We start from the raw sequence: 16,678 nt of genomic DNA on the forward strand, positions 1-16,678 counted from the left end.
AAGGTTTTAGAAAGAATTTGTACATAGTAGAGGCACAGTCACAAAAGATAGTAAGGTATAAAGACCGTGGGCTGTGTGTCTATAGTTTGGTTGTCTGTAGTATTGACTGGGTCAGGATCCATATCAGATAACAGAAACTAGAAAGGGAGGAGGCTTTTATCTGATAATCAAAACTGTGACTTACAGGTAAACAATAAAAAGCCAAACTGTCATATATATTTGTGTAATTTAAGAAATAACCTTTATATATCCTAGCCTGCTGTTTCTTTACGCACATACATATTTTTCTACTTTGTCACAGTTTTCATTTTGGAAAATAGGTTTGTTGTGTTAACATTTTGTATGTTTACGTCTTTTAAGGAAAATCTGTGTGTGATCCATTTTAGAAACTTGAAAATAAAAAGTTAAAAAAAAAAAAAGGTTTCAAATTAACCAGCAGGTATGTCACAGATTTCCTTTAGGATGCAAATTGTAATATTAAAATAATGATGTAAAAATATTTAAAGGGCTTTAAGTACAACAAGTAAAAAAGGGTTTTAAGTGTAATTTGAAGGAGAAAAGGGTTTAAGTGAAAAAAAAATTACTGGTATAGTCATTCCCTGAAAGTATGTACCTCTATTGTGTATCAATAAAAAGTTAAAAATATTGTTGTAGTGTTAATTAGTCATGGCACTATTTATGTTTTTTTTTGAGAGTAGATCAGTATAAGACTTATCACTGCTTGGTACTTTGGATGGAGGAGAGCTTACAATTTTATTTTGAAGTATGTTTAGCTGCAGGAAGAGTTTGATAGCTTCAGTTTCCTTAAATTGGTACTTGTTATTATCTTGTTTTTTTAATTGAATATTGGTAACTTTTCTTTCTAGATTTGTCCCCTAGTACTTGTAAGCACCAAATTCTTTATTCAGTCTTTGAGTTGTGGTGGTGACTGATCACCTTATTTATGTTAGTCTCTCATATAGCCTAGGAAATGAGGTCTTTGCATATTGTATTTTGAAATGGTCTTTAGCATTCATAAGTGTGTGTAATTTAGTGAGTAGGTGCATGTACTCTTCATGTGCTTAGTATCTTTAATTTAGCTAATAAGCCAAAGTACTAGAGCTTTCCCTGCACTGCATTAGGTTCTTTTCTGACAAAGTACTTCTGATAAAGCTGAGCTACATTTAAGTGAAAGTATCATCTACTTAGTGTCAGTAATTGCATGTTTTATAAATATCTTTAAGATGTTTTCAAAGTTAGCGAAGTTGGAGGATATGCCCTTGTGTAACCTGTCTTTTTTTCTCTCTTAGTGGACCCCAGAAGGAAGACGCTTGGTCACTGGAGCTTCTAGTGGGGAGTTCACCTTGTGGAATGGACTTACTTTTAATTTTGAAACAATATTACAGGTAATAGTAATCACCAGATGATAGCATCATCCTGTGGTACTGTGAAGAACTTGAGATATAGTCACTTCATTGGCATTGTTAAGCTTAGAATTGGACGAGGCATTACCTCGAGTCAGTATATGCTTTTGTAAGCCTTTAGTCATATATTCTTTGAAGCAGCACCTTACTAATTAATGTTTTCTGTTTTCATAGGCTCACGACAGCCCAGTGAGGGCCATGACGTGGTCACATAATGACATGTGGATGTTGACAGCAGACCACGGAGGATATGTGAAATACTGGCAGTCGAACATGAACAACGTCAAGATGTTCCAGGCACATAAGGAGGCGATTAGAGAGGCCAGGTTTATACACAATATACCATTTTCTGTAGTCCCTATTGTCATGGTTAAATTATTCTCTAAGTGTATTCTGGGTGCAGAGATGCATGGGCTCTGTCAGATTCTGGGAAACTTTCTGCACCCTATAAGCACAATATTTTTCTTTGTTTTCACACATTCACCATTTTGCTGGCACCTTTCTGAAGTAGTGTTGTCCCGGTATCAGCCTTTGCAATATGTTAGAGATGTATTGTCTGCCGCATTTTGCACTGGTTTTCTCTTTTCATTTATGATTAATAATGTGTATACTTTATTCCTTTTTATTATCTACTGTGTAAGACAAGAATATTTCATTCCAAATAAAGAATTCAGTCTTTAAGTATGCAACTGAATAAAATCTAAAGCCTACAGAAAACAACTTCAGAATTCACACAAAGTGGAAAAAGGCTTAAGTGAAGACCTGGTTGGCTTGGTTATGCCACGACTTTCCAAAGGAAAGTATAGGACTAAAACCCCTCACAGATAAATGGATGTGGCAAACATTAACGGATTAATGAATGGGTTCTTCAAGCTTTGCAGCTGTAAGCAGATCATTGTGAAGAAGACTCTAGGACTTTTCTTCTGATTCATTGTTGATAACATCACTTATGCAAATGTATACAATAAGTGGAGTTTAAATATTTTCAGTGAGTTGTATATTTTTACATATCAGTGAGATATGTATAGTAAAACTGGGGGAAAAAGTTCCAAATACAAGCCTGAAGAATTGCTGCAGCCTCAGAATAAAGCTAAGCAGCATTCTTTAAGGTTGTGCCACCCATGTGTGGGAGGAGGTTGACATCTTTATAGAAACATCATCCACTGTAGTCATTTGCTTATACTTGCAGAATCTTAACAGAAATTGTTGGATGAACATGCTTCTGTTTTGTAGATTTTGCCTTAGTGCCATGCCCATACATTGAGTTTACACAGTTGATCCTTTCTTAGTCATAGGATTCCAAAGTTCAAGGGAGTTCTTAGTGTTAGTTGAGAAACTTGATCGTTTTTCACTACTGGGAAAAACTGGCTCCTTCTTGCAGTGGATTCTTTGGCTTTAAACACAAGTCTGAATGTCATTATTTTAAAGTTTTCCTCAAAAGGTGCAACATCCATGGAATAGCTTACTAGGAAGATGTGAAAGTTTTCTACCGACCTTTAGGATAGATGAGAAACATCATATATAGGGATGGTTAGCAATCAGTCTTCTAGTAGACTGCCCACATGGTTTCAGCTTGTCATTTCATGAAGTGTTTCAGGCAGAAGCTGATGATAATTTTGGGAGCAGTATTCGTGTGCGATTTAAAAGACTGCAGGAATACTGCAGAAATATAATCCATTTAGTTTCACCGCTTAAGGCAGCGTCATATGATTTCCTGGTATGATAGGAAATGAAGAAGGAACATGGATAGCATTAGCACTAATAATACACACGTGAAGTTCTCAGAATACTGATGGTTGAAAACTCAGAAACAACTGCTCTGATGAAGTCTTCTTTTGATGAGATGCCTGTGTTAGTTGACAACATTCGCTTTAAGGGCTTCTTCACTGGATTCTGCCCTCTCCTGTTTATAATGCAGCACCGTGTTTTTATTTTTCCCTGTCTGAGAAGCACAGATTATCTGTTAAATGCTGACTTCTTTCCCCTGCTGTGTGTCTTCATGTAACAGTTTCTCACCCACGGATAATAAATTTGCTACATGCTCTGATGACGGCACTGTTAGAATCTGGGACTTTCTTCGTTGCCATGAGGAAAGAATTCTCCGAGGTATGTGTACTAACAGTACTGATTGGAATATTTAAATAGGGAAGACATTTGTGGTTAAATCATCACAAAACCACAATACTGGCTTACATCTCCATTCAATTTTTTTACATATACACACCGTCTCAGACTCTTCAAAAAAACCAAGACTTTCTCTGATTCACAGTCATTTTGTAGGTTTTTTACTACCAGTATCATCTTTGAATTTTTCAGCTATAAATTAAATACAAGAGCCCCCTCTCCTTACTCGTTTATCTGTATGCATCTTTTAGGCTGTTTCTTTTCCTTTCCTGTAGCCAGAGTACTTACTCCCAACATATTGACAGTGTGGTTTGATTTAGATAGTGCTCATTCTCCTGGCGGTCCTTTCATGATATGAAGTAACCAACAAGATAGAGGTATCAAAGCTACACTTCTTAGCGTTACTATTTCTGAAAGCAGTTGGTTTTGCAGTACACCACATTTGTACTACATGGCCTGCTTGTTACTAAGTTCGGGAGGCATTGCTTGTTTACTTTGTTGATTTCATAATTAATAAAGAAACCTCTATGAATTCATTCTATAACTGAAGTCCATATTCTCCCTTCGATTATTTTAGATTATGATTAGAATATTGGACCCTGTAAAGTGGGCCTGTTGAAATACTAACAGTCTATCAATGTGAGTTACATGGGTTCAGTGGTGGTAGAGTTTAGGAATTTGTTGTATATGTGCAATACAAACATCACAACGAAGAGACTTCTAACTGGATCCTATTAGTTTATTAAGTAGGAAGGTACTTTTCTGAAGTGCTTAATTTGAACCTGTTAAATGTACTGTTTAACAAACAGTACCTTCTTCTCCATATCCTTGATTCTAGGATGCCACAAAAGCACCATCTTTCTCTGACACATAAATGCAGGGTGGGAGAATGGGTGCTATAGGTGTTGGGTGTCAAATTGTTATTCAGAGCTTTTCCCTATGTTCAAGAGTCAGCAGAGATCGTTGTCTTGGTGAATCACAAGTTTCAGAGCTTTATCTGTAGCATGTAATGTTGATGCTTTGGAGACAGGAAAGACTCTTGAGATACTTTAACCTTATTTCAGTCCATATTTCAAGCCAGTATCTTCAATCACATTTGCTTCAACACTCCTGACTTTGCACATTTTGTTTGGGTTTATCCACAGTAGTGTATGACTGTAGCTTTCATAAGGATAGGGAACCTGTCACATTGAGGAAGTACACTCACTATAAAGGTCATAATATTGTATAACTTCAGAATGAGACAAAGACTTTGAGATCATCTTGTCAGAGTCATTTTCTGGATGAGCACCATGACCCCACGGGTGTAAGTGACATATTCAAAACCAGATAGATTCAGAGCCAGGACTAGAATCTTATTTGACACCCAGCCCAGTGCCACACTTACGTTGAATCTTTCCTCACTATTAGTCTTAGCTGTTAAACAGAAATAAGTTAAATATTTTCTAAGTTTTTAAAATCCTAGAATCTTACAGAAAATGAAATAATTTTATTTATTAAAACTAATTCTAGAGAATTAAAACAACTAATTTCACAGTGGACTGTACTAACTGAAGTCTGATCTAAAACCACTTTGCAGCTTGGATTTTAAGAAGAAGGAAATCTGTGTGGTAATGTTTTTCAATCCTATGATCCAGTGAAGCATTATTCCATTTTGGTAATGAAAGTGTTTTATTAAGAATTTTCTTCTGGAATTTAGAGTGTGCAGGGGATATTAACTAGCAGTTATATATTTTCAAATAAGTCCAGGTAAATTTAGATGAAGCTAAGTATTATAAATGAGAGTTGAGATTTTTGTATGGGGGCTCATTATTTTAGGTTTTTACTATGGAAATTTCAAACATGCACAAAGGTATAATGAGCCTTCACATACTTTGAGGATTTACATTCTAGCTTTTTAATATTGTGTGATTCTTTTAAAAAATATTCTACTTGCTTTATAGTCACAATATTTTTAGTACCCCAAGATACTTCAGTATGTGAGGCAGATATGAATATATTGAACTAAGTTGATTATACCACCCAAGCAGTAATTCTGATAGCAGGTCTGGTGTAGGAGAAGAGTTATTAGATTCCAATTGTGTGTTTTCTGTCATTTCTCACTTTTCCAAATTTTCTGCATCTAAGAGCTTCCCAACCTCCCCTTGGTGAGTTGTGGGGTCAGAGGGATGGTGGATCGGCAGTTCTTTCAAGGGATAATGAAAAGTTCTTCAAATGGGAAGTGAACTTACTTAGCTCTACTCAGAAAATTGGATCACAAAGTCAAACAAATAGGGACAGGATATTCAGACCTCTAAAATATCAGTTGCCCTTTATTAAGGATGATGTTCATTTAACGCACATAGACTCTATGGCATCAGGCAGATAAGCATACTCCTTTGCTTTGTTAGTGTTGTGTGTCAGGACATTACTTTTGGAGTTAACTGTTAAGAAAATACAAGAATAGTCTATTTAAGGGGAGTTTGTGATCATATAGTTGAACTCTATCAAATACTTTTGTACAGCATTCCTAAAAAACAGTCTTCTATTCACAAACATTTTCAGTGATGCAGTATTCCCTACTTCACATCAATTACTTTTAATTTTAGGCAGCTCTACTTTTCAGGGAGTTCGTGATGTATATCAGAAATCTGCTTCCTTACAAGGTGTCTGGCTTACAGGAATACCAAAAATTAAGTCAGCACTTCAGTCACATGGCAAGCCATTAAGTATTAAAAGACAGCTGTAGGCCAGGCTTATGGCTCTAATCCCAGCACTTTGGGAGGCTGAGGCAGGCGAATTATGAGGTCAGGAGATCGACACCATCCTGGCTAGCATGATGAAACCCCGTTTCTACTAAAAATGCAAAAATTAGCCAGGTGTGGTGGTGGGCACCTGTAGCCCAGGTACTTGGGAGGCTGAGGCTGGAGAATCGCTGGAACTCAGTGGGTAGAGGTTGTAGTGAGCCAAGATTGCACCACTGCACTCCAGCCTGGGTGACAGAGCGAGACTCCATCTAAAAAAAAAAGACAGCTGTAGGATCTTCTTAACTGAGTTTTTTTAGCTTTAAGTATACAGTGTGCCTGTGCATAATAGAAGCCATTGTTTTTTAAAAATTATTATTATTTTAAACAGAGACACACTCTGTGTTGCCCAGGCTGGTCTCAAACTCCTGGGCTCAAGGGATCCTCCTGCCTCAGCCTCCCAAAGTGCTAGGATTATAGTGAGGGCCACCACACTGGACCTGTACTTTTGAATGCAGAGTTTATAGTTGCTTTTTATTTTTACTTTTTTATTATTTTAAAAATATTTTTGAGACCAAGTCTTGCTCTGTCACCCAGGCTGGGGAGTACAGTGGTACAATCTTGACTCACTCTAACCTCTGCCTCCCATGTTCAAGCGATTTTCCTGCCTCAGCCTCCTGAGTAGCTGGGATTACAGGTGTGCATCAGCATGCCCAGCTTACTTTTGTATTTTTAGTAGAGACTGGGTTTCACCATGTTGGCCCAGGCTGGTCTGTAACTCCTGACCTCACGTGATCCACATGACTCGGCCTCCCAAAGTGCTGGGATTACAGGCATGAGCCACTGTGCCTGGCCTGTAGTTGCTTTTTATAATAGTATCATTCTGAGATTGCTCTTATGCCTAGAAAAGGATGAAGTTACAGGAGAGAAAAATAATCACTATTTTCTGAGATTTAAAATGAGCACAGATAGGTCTGTTGTTGGTGGATTTATTATATAAAAGTCCTTGATTGGCTCATGAGTTGAAAAAAACAGACATTTATGAAATAGAATATACTGCAGCATTGAGAAGCACTATGTATATGTCCACCATTCCAAAGGATGTGTAAGTCACCATAATTTATACACATTTTCTCCTTTTTTTTCTAGTGTTGATTATCGCGATTTATGGACTGGGATTAAAATAACATTTTTTTACAGTTTTTATTAAAAATTGAAAAAAAATTTCCCCTAGCTTCCCAGCTTATGATAAAATAACATTGTACACACCAGAAATATGTGAGCCTAAATGAGCCTATAAGTTATGTTCACACATTTGACTCCAACTGAAATAATACCATTAAAATCGATTTAATAAACAATGAGTATCCTGTATGCAAGTTACCTAGTAGACTGTTCTATGAGATATAACCCTATCCTCATGTTGAGGGAGGGTAAGATATTTTCACAATCGCTGAAGATGTCTGATAGTACGGGAGGAGAGCCATGTGAGCGCTTGGAGCGTATCGGCATGTGGAAGCAGATCACTTAATTACTGGAAATAAATTTTACTGAGAGGCATTATGTTCTTTTAATTTTTTTCCCACAGCCTCACCCCTCCCTATTATACCCATAAAGAGAATCGGTTAACAAATTTCAGGGTGCTTTAATTTTGTATTACCTTCTTGATTGTAACAATAATAGCTGACACATTATACCTACAGTATATCAGGCATATTGTAAGTAGTTTGTTTAGTCTTCCCAGTAGCCCTATGAGAGCAGTACTGGTTGTTCTCCATTTTACAGATGAGTAAACCAAGGTACCAGAAAGTTAAATAAACCTGTCAAAGGTCATATAGCTTGTAAGAGTTGAGGCTGGATTTGAAGTCTGTTTGTTTGGCTCCAGTATTCATGCTCTTAACTATGTTAAACTGTCTCTTTGATGTTTTAAATGTATGCCAGCCACAGTGCCTTCCTAAGCTGTAATGACATAATTGTGAAGTAAAGATGTTTTGGGGGGAGAAGGGTGTAGGTGGAGGAAACAAGGTACTCAAGTTCATTTTATAACATTCTTTAAAATGTAGAGGTTATATAGTGAATGTAACAAAAATATTAAACCATAGCTAATGATTCCCAATACAAATGGGTTATAAGGTTTATTAAATAGAACATGGACAGAAGCAGTTCTGTTGAGACTTACGCAGGAGTTTTTAGTTTTCAAATAGAATACTAATGGAATGGAAATGAACACTTCAGTACTCATCCCACAGATTAAGAAAAATAATATTATTACTAATACTTTTGATAAGTCTCTGTGTGCCCCTTCAGGATTGCATTTCACTGTGGTTTATACTAAATGAGATGACCGCTGTCTACACGAAGATCTTTTGGTTTGGCGGTGTGGTTTTGAACTGTGTGAAGACACATTTACAGAGTTTGAGTGTACCAAAATATGGGTGCTTTTCATTGAAATGCCTGTGTTATTGAAGTAAAATTGGTAAGCCATGAAGTTTATTATAATGAACCTAATTTATTTCTATAAGGTTTTATAAAACACTCTCCAGAATTGTTTACCCCCAAGACAAAAAACAGAAACACCTTTAAAGTAGTCCAGAGCAGAAAAATTCCTTACGTTGGCTTAGCATGCTTTTAATATTAAAAACACTTCAAGCATATCTCATTTAACCGTCCAAACAACCAACTGGACCCATTTTACATACAGCTACCTGTATTTTCTACCCAGTTTCTTTCTTTGAGGAAGTGTTTCTTTAAGGCTCTCTGCTATTCTAAAAAGACTGGACCATGGTAGGTTGTCTTGTTTTGTAAATAATTATCTGGTTATATTAAGAGAGGGAAAAAGGCTTTATGTTTAACACCTAAAGCACATTATTTAAAAAAATTTGTGTAGTAGGGTTCTGAAATACTAATTTTACATGATGTATTCATATTTTTCAGGAACTGTTTAAAATTTTATGCTGGGCTTTGTTCTTTTAATCTCTGTGCTGATTTAAAATACTGTATATAATATGACCAAAACTTGTTGAATGTAAATCTTTACCTTTCTTGGGGTACAGAGTTGCATGCTGCTGGTATTACATTTAGTGTCTTAATTAAGAGTCAAGAGCCACACTCCCAGGCATTCTTTTGTATATGAAGATTCAATTATTGTTTTGTTTTGTTTTGTTTTTTGAGACAGGATTTTGCTGTCACCCAGGCTGGAGTGCAGTGGCCCAATACTGGCTCACTGCAGCCTCTGCCTCCTGGGTTCAAGCAATTCTTCCACCTCAGCCTCCCCAGTAGCTGGGACTACAAGCATGTGCCACCACACCCAGCCTATTTTTGTATTTTTTGGTGGAGATGGGGTTTCACCATGTTGGACAGGCTGGTCTCTTGACCTCAGGTGGTCCACCCACCTCAGCCTCCCAAAGTGCTGGGATTACAGCCGTGAGCCACCATGCTTGGCTAAAGATTCAAATTTTTTAACAGTAACAAATCCCTATGATTAATAATTTAGGCAGTAATTTTTCAGAAAAAGCCTTTATATCTTTATATTGATTAAAGATACAAATTTTCTATAGTTGTCTATTCTGTAGTTGTATGCTTCTGTTAGTTTTGAGTGAGGCTTAAATTTTTCTTCTGATGAATTAGTTCCCCTGTTCTATTACAGATCTCAGCTTATCAGGTCTTTGATAGTTTTTTTGTTTTTTTTGAGACGGAGTTTCGCTCTTTTTTTACCCAGGCTGGAGTGCAATGGCGCGATCTCGGCTCACTGCAACCTCCGCCTCTTGGGTTCAGGCAATTCTCCTGCCTCAGCCTCCTGAGTAGCTGGGATTACAGGCACGCGTCACCGTGCCCAGCTAATTTTTTGTATTTTTTAGTAGAGACGGGGTTTCACCATGTTGACCAGATGGTCTCGATCTCTTGACCTCTCGTGATCCACCTGCCTTGGCCTCCCAAAGTGCTGGGATTACAGGCTTGAGCCACTGAGCCCAGCGATAGTTTTTAAAGTTAAAATTCTGAGCTTTGGAAAGGCTGATACAATTAGATAAATATATAATATGTCTTGGCTTTTTCATTTTTGGTGAGTAGATTCTTTAATAAAGTATATCATTAAAATATGGTATAACATAGTAAGTTTAGTCAGTGAGGGAAGTATGGAGACAGGGTTTCACCGTGTTGGTCAGGCAGGTCTTTTTTTTTTTTTTTTTTTTGAGATGGAGTTTCTCTCTTGTTACCCAGGCTGGAGTGCAATGGCATGATCTCGGCTCACTGCAACCTCCGCCTTCTGGGTTCAGGCGATTCTCCTGCCTCAGCCTCCTTAGTAGCTGGGATTACAGGCACGCACCACTGTGCCCAACTAATTTTTTGTATTTTTAGTAGAGACGGGGTTTCACCATGTTGACCAGGATGGTCTTGATCTCTTGACCTCGTGAGCCACCGTGCCCGGCTAGGCTGGTCTTAAACTCCTGACTTCAAGTGATCTGCTTGCCTCAACCTCCCAAAGTGTTGGGATTACAGGCATGAGCCACTTGTGCCTGACTACTTTTTTATATTACACCAGAAAACTATCTCAGCAATTTCTGAGAAGTACATATAGTGCTGTGATCTCTTTAATTGTAAAGAGACCAGAGTGAGGATTTTCATTTAAAGAAATAAATGGTAGTTTCTGGGTCAGTTATTCTTTTTTACAGGTTGTTTCATAAAATAACCTTAATTTCTCCACATGTACATTAAAACCCCCAAAGCCGATTTGCCAAGGCCTTTCTCTGTTTTTTCTCTTTGAATGTATTTTGGTACTTGGTAGACCTCACGGTGAGAGAACAGGGTTAATACTGAGGATGGCCTCCTTAGTCTGGCCATCTCCCTATGCCTGTTGGAGACTGTGGGAGACCTCTCAGTTTCCATGTTTGTTTTGTCACACATGGAAATTATAAGTATCTTACCATATTGAAACAATTAGAAAATAGGGAAGTCAGCATGAATGCAGATACAAGGAGTAAAAGGGTGGGTTCTAGGAACTCCTTGTCAGGGAGCTCAATATTTTATCTGCAACAGAAAATTTTAATGTTATTAAATAAAAGTGGTCTATGATGCCATGAGTCATTCAGGTTAGATTAGTAGTTCTTAATCCCATCAGGCCTGATGACTGCTTTTTTGAATAAATCATTTATAATCTATACAATTCTGAAGTGAACTTTATTGATGACTGCCATACATAACTTTCTAAAAAAGTCACTAACACAGTTATGCACACATGCATGCATGTGCAGGCTTGGAGAAAGAAATCCTTCCAGAGTGCTTATTAAGGGGGCTTACTGTATTGAGAAATAGTATTCTGGAATAAATCATGCTAAAATAATCCTGTTTTTTATAGGATTATTGGAGGGGTCAAGGACATTGTAGCCGGAGCAATATAGGCAATCTTTTAAACCAATTTGTGGATCATAATAGAGTAATGTGGCTTTTTAGCTGCATGAGTGAAAGGTCATTGCCAAAGAAAGTCTTCCCTGAATGTTTGTTACCTGTGAGACGAGTATTCAGAGAGTGCTGTAAGATTCTTTACTTGTCCCCTGTCCTGTTTAACATTTTATATTAATGTAGATGGATAGGCTTGCTTTGTAGATTTACAGCTGATTCAAATCTACAAGTGGACGTTCACTAGATTTCAGGATTTGAGAAGATGTTGCAAAGTTAATCAATAGAAACTTAAAATGTAAAATATAAATAAAGATAAATATGAAGTTCTGTCCTTTGTTCAACCTCAGTTCCAGGGTTTGCTAGACTGGTTAATTAGAGTTCATATAAAAACAATCCTAAGATTTGATTGGTGTGAACTCTTGAGCTTCTTCCCCACTTAATAGAATACTTAATAGATGTTCAGAGTGGTGGAACTTCATTTTTGAGGGGAGTTTACTGGAATGGAGAATGGTAGAAAAGAGACTTAAGATTATAGTTATTTTCATATATTTAAAGAATATTTTTTGCAAGTAGGATTGGATTTATTTTATATAGGTGTAGAATATAGGGGATGGGGAGGATATAGGACATCATATTTGGATTTCATTGTGGAAATTCTTTTTCTGTGGAAAGATAAGAGAATGTGGCCAGGTACAGTGACTCATACCTATAATCCCAGTTCTTTGGGAGGTCGAGGTAGGAGGGTTGTTTGAAGTCAGGAGTTTGAGACCAGCCTGAGTGAGAAAGTGAAAAACGTAGTGGCATGCATATGTAGTCCTAGCTACTCAGAAAGCTGAGGCAGGAGGATTGCTCGAGACTAGGTGTTAGAAGCTATAGTGAGCTTAGATTGTGCCACTGCACTCCGGCCTGGACGACATAGGGGAGTTGCTGTATTTTTTTCCCTCCATAAAAGAGAAGAAAAGAGAACGGACTGTTGTGAGCTTTTGGGCTTCCATTTCATGAAATTTTGCAACATTTAGCTTGCCACCTTCCTGTCAGGGAAGTTATAGAAAGCATTACCTTTTCAGATGGATGGTTGGATTTGATAATATTAACTGGAATTAGGTTAGTTTTGTTTCAGGGCAGACCTAAAGTTTGAAAGTCAAGCATTGCAAAGAGTTAAATGTCTAGGATGTATCTCATAAGGAGATGTTGCCAGCCTCTGTTGAGACACTGGATGATGTTATTAACACTATTGTTTGAAGTAGTGGAGTCTCAAAATTATCTAATCTTTCAAAATGTTTTGAGATATTTATGCCTTTTAATTGTATATATAAAGTAAGTGCACAAATCTTAAATGTATAATATAATGTATTTTTTATATTTATGTGCTTGCCTTAACTATCTCTGGATAAGATGCAGAATAATTTTAGCCGTCAAAGATTTCTTCATGTTCCTTTCCCACCTTAGCTTTTTACTAGGTAGGTTAGACTTTGAAAGATGTTTTCATTAAGTTATTTTTTCTTTATATATATTTTTGAGACGGAGTCTCACTCTGTTGCCCAGGCTGAAGTGCAGTGAAGGTTGCTCACTGCAACCTCTACCTCCCAGGTTCAAGCGATTCTTCTGACTCAGCCTCACGAGTAGCTGGGACTACAGGGTGTGCCACTACGCCTGGCTTATTTTCTGTTATTAGTAGAGGCGGGGGTTTAACCTTATTGTTCAGGCTGGTCTTGAACTTCTGACCTCACGATCTGTGCTTGCTTCAGCTTCTCAAAGTGCTGGGCTTACAGGTGTGAGTCACCACGCCCGGCATTTTTCTTTTTCTTTACTACTATTCTTTACGTTTTGTGATATTGTGGTTTTTATCTCACCTTCCAGTGTGTAGAATTGTCTTAATTACCTTTCATTGATTTTTGTCTATATTCTTTTAAAAAAAAATACATGTAGTTCTGAGTCTAGATGCCTCCATATTCTTTTAAAAATACTGTTTTGTTACTTTTTCTGATCAGCTTCATCTGGCAGTCTCCTGCTACTAAAACCAATTCATTGGAAGTATATGAAAAGACACTATTGCATATGATTATAACCACAAGCTCTAGAAGCTGAATGTTAGTCACAGTTTCAGCTCTTAGCAGCCATGTGTTTCTGGGGCAAGTTATAATACTTTGTGTCCTCATCTATGAAATGAGGTATTCACCTCATTGAGCTGTCATTTCCAAAGTGAATTTCAGAGCCTGCTTCCAGATCTCTGGACTTTTAAGGATAAAAGTGGTTTTTTGAGAACTTTTTTCATTTAAATATTTTTTAGCCATTGTTATTACAGTAGTACAGGTTTTTATATTTACAAGCAGTCTATAACTATGACTACTTGTTTAAACAAAGCTGTCATTTTTAAATGTTTTTAGACATAAAAAATTCAGATATTAACTTAGAATTGACCTTTTTAAAGTATTATAAAAGGGCTGGGCATGGTGGCTCACTCCTGTAATCCCAGCACCTTGGGAGGCCAAGGCAGGTGGATCACTTGAGGGCAGGAGTTCGAGACCAGCCTGGGCAACATGGTGAAACCCTATCTCTACCAAAAATAAGTTAGCTGGACATGGTGGCATGTGACTGTAGTCCTAGATTCTTGGTAAGCTAAGGCAGGAGAATTGCTTGAACCCAAGAGGCAGAGGAGGTTGCAGTGAACCAATACCACGCCATTGCACTCCAGCCTAGTTAACAAGAGCAAAACTCCATCACAAAAATAAATAAATAAATAAAGTCTTATAAAAGGATTTAAAGATTTTATCTTAGTTGTTAGATGCATCAGATAATTAAATCATGACACGCTGTGGCAAATGTGCTGTCATTGTTTCTTTTGCTGATATAAATTTAGAAGACATGGTGTCTCCCTTTAGCACCATGTCCAACATTTTCGTGGTTCTCTCATTTCTTCAGAAATGTTTTGTAAATTGATGAAGTACCACATTAAGCAGGAATGATACTACATTGACAGTGAATAGTCTTCACTGTCAGCAGCAGCAGGCCATGGCCATTGGTGTCCAGACTGTTTCATCAGGACAGCATTTTGTTTTCTTCAGGGGAAGAGCAGGCTTTTTCCTACTGACCAACCTTAATCACAAGAATTAATCCCTACTCCATTTAGTGATAAGTAAGTTAGATGAACAAGTGATAACTCTGGTAAAATGTTACTTCTTTTTGCCATCTTGGATGAATAATGTGTCAGCAGTAAGTTATGAGTCTTGGGGAAAATGTACTTTACGTACATTTTTGTTGCAGTCGACAAGATTTAAATACAGAGATCTAATGTCATTTTTTGGGCTCTCGTTACTCTTTGCTTCCACTCCATCATACTTGTCAGTTTGACCAAATGTACTAGCTGAATTTCCTCTGCCCACATTCTTCAATGTAGTTTGTTGCAAGATAGGAAGCCTAATCCTTACCTGTGACATAGCAGATGTGGGCCTGATGCAGTGATTCTAAGATCAGACAGGTGACATCTAGAATAAAAGAGCATTTTAAGTTTAGTGATTTCTGAACTAAAATCCTGCTCCTTTCTTGAGGTCATTATAGTACAGCACTCAGTTTTCTTCTTCTTACTGTAGGCCCTGAATATTAAATAACTCAAAAATTTGGTAGTGGTGGCTGGGTGCGGTGGCTTACGCCTGTAATCCCAGCACTTTGGGAGGCTGAGGTGGGTGGATCACACGAGGTCAGGAGATTGAGACCATCCTGGCCAACATGGTGAAACCCCACCTCTACTTAAGATAGAAAAATTAGCCAGACGTGCTGGTGTGTGCCTGTAGTCCCAGCTACTCGGGAGACTGAGGCAGGGGAATCACTTGAACCTGGGAGATGGAGATTGCAGTGAGCCGAGATTCTGCCACTGCACTCCAGCCTGGGTGACAGAGCAAGACTCTGTCTCCAAAAAAAAAAAATTGGTAGTGGTAATATTAAAATTTTTTTTTTTGTAATGGTTAAATCAGATCATTTTGTTTCCTGAAATCTATACAGATTATTCCACTTATATCTTTTTTAAGTGTATTCTGATTTTAAAATTTATTATTCAGAGACAGGACCTCACTCTGTTGCCCACGTTGGAGTACATCGTCATGATCATAGCTCACTATAACCTCAAACTGCTAGCCTTAAGCCATCCTCCTGCCCAATCTGTTTTTTTTTAAATAGAGTTTCTTCACTCTAAATATCAATATAATATTATTAATTTGAGACAGGCTCTTGGTCTGTCACTCAGGCTGCAATGCAGTGGCATGATCTTGGCTTACTGCCACCTCTACCTGCCAGGCTCGAGTGATCCTCCCACCTCAACCTCCTAAGAAGCTGGGGCTACAGGTGTGTGCCACTGTGCGTGGCTAATTTTTGTATTTTTAGTAGAGTCAGGGTTTCACCGTGTTGTCCAGGCTGGTCTTGAACTCTAGGCTCAAGTGATCTGCCCACCTCTGCCTCCCAAAGTACTGAGCCACCATGCTTGGCCATTAATCAGATTTTTTAGAACATTTTTAGTTTTACAGCTTTTATGTTTTAATGTGCTTGCAAATTTAAGTTCCCAAGGATCTTCTGGGAGGAAATAAAATGTTTATTAAAACAACAATTTGTCAAGAGTATTCACTAGACGTTTAGTTTATTAAATTCTAGCAGGTAAATCATTAAGCCAATTAATGTAAAATATCTTCAGTTTTTGAATTAGGTGTTTTATTTATTTATTTATTTTTACGTTTTAACCTCTGAAAGAAATAAAATTAGCTGTCTTGTTGCCCAGGTTGGAGTGCAATGGTGCAATCTTGGCTCATTGCAACTTCCAACTCCCAGGTTCAAGCAATTTTTGTGCCTCAGTCTCCTGGGTATCTGGGATTACAGGCACACACCACCATGCCTGGCTAATTTTTGTATTTTCAATAGAGATGGCGTTTCACCAAGTTGCCCAGGCTGGTCTTGAACTCCTGACCTCAAGTGATCCACCCGCCTTGGCCATCCAGAGTTCTGAGATTACAGGCATGAGCCACTGTGCCTGGCTTTCCCTTGTAT

General features: G+C 37.7%; 1 protein-coding gene across 6 annotated transcripts in view; it reads left to right on the top strand.

Annotated features, from left to right (window-relative positions):
• WDR33 (WD repeat domain 33) overlaps positions 1-16,678 on the top strand; it is a 110,144-nt gene that overhangs the window by 45,064 nt on the left and 48,402 nt on the right. For all 6 annotated transcript variants that reach the window (XM_035304136.3, XM_002749232.6, XM_035304140.3 and 3 more), the window contains exons 5-7: positions 1,290-1,385; positions 1,578-1,729; positions 3,412-3,509. In XM_035304136.3, coding sequence (XP_035160027.1) covers positions 1,290-1,385; positions 1,578-1,729; positions 3,412-3,509 — 346 coding nt within the window. The remainder of the gene's footprint in view (positions 1-1,289; positions 1,386-1,577; positions 1,730-3,411; positions 3,510-16,678) is intronic.

Source organism: Callithrix jacchus, chromosome 6 (assembly GCF_049354715.1).
Source record: "Callithrix jacchus isolate 240 chromosome 6, calJac240_pri, whole genome shotgun sequence".
Taxonomy (NCBI): domain Eukaryota; kingdom Metazoa; phylum Chordata; class Mammalia; order Primates; family Cebidae; genus Callithrix; species Callithrix jacchus.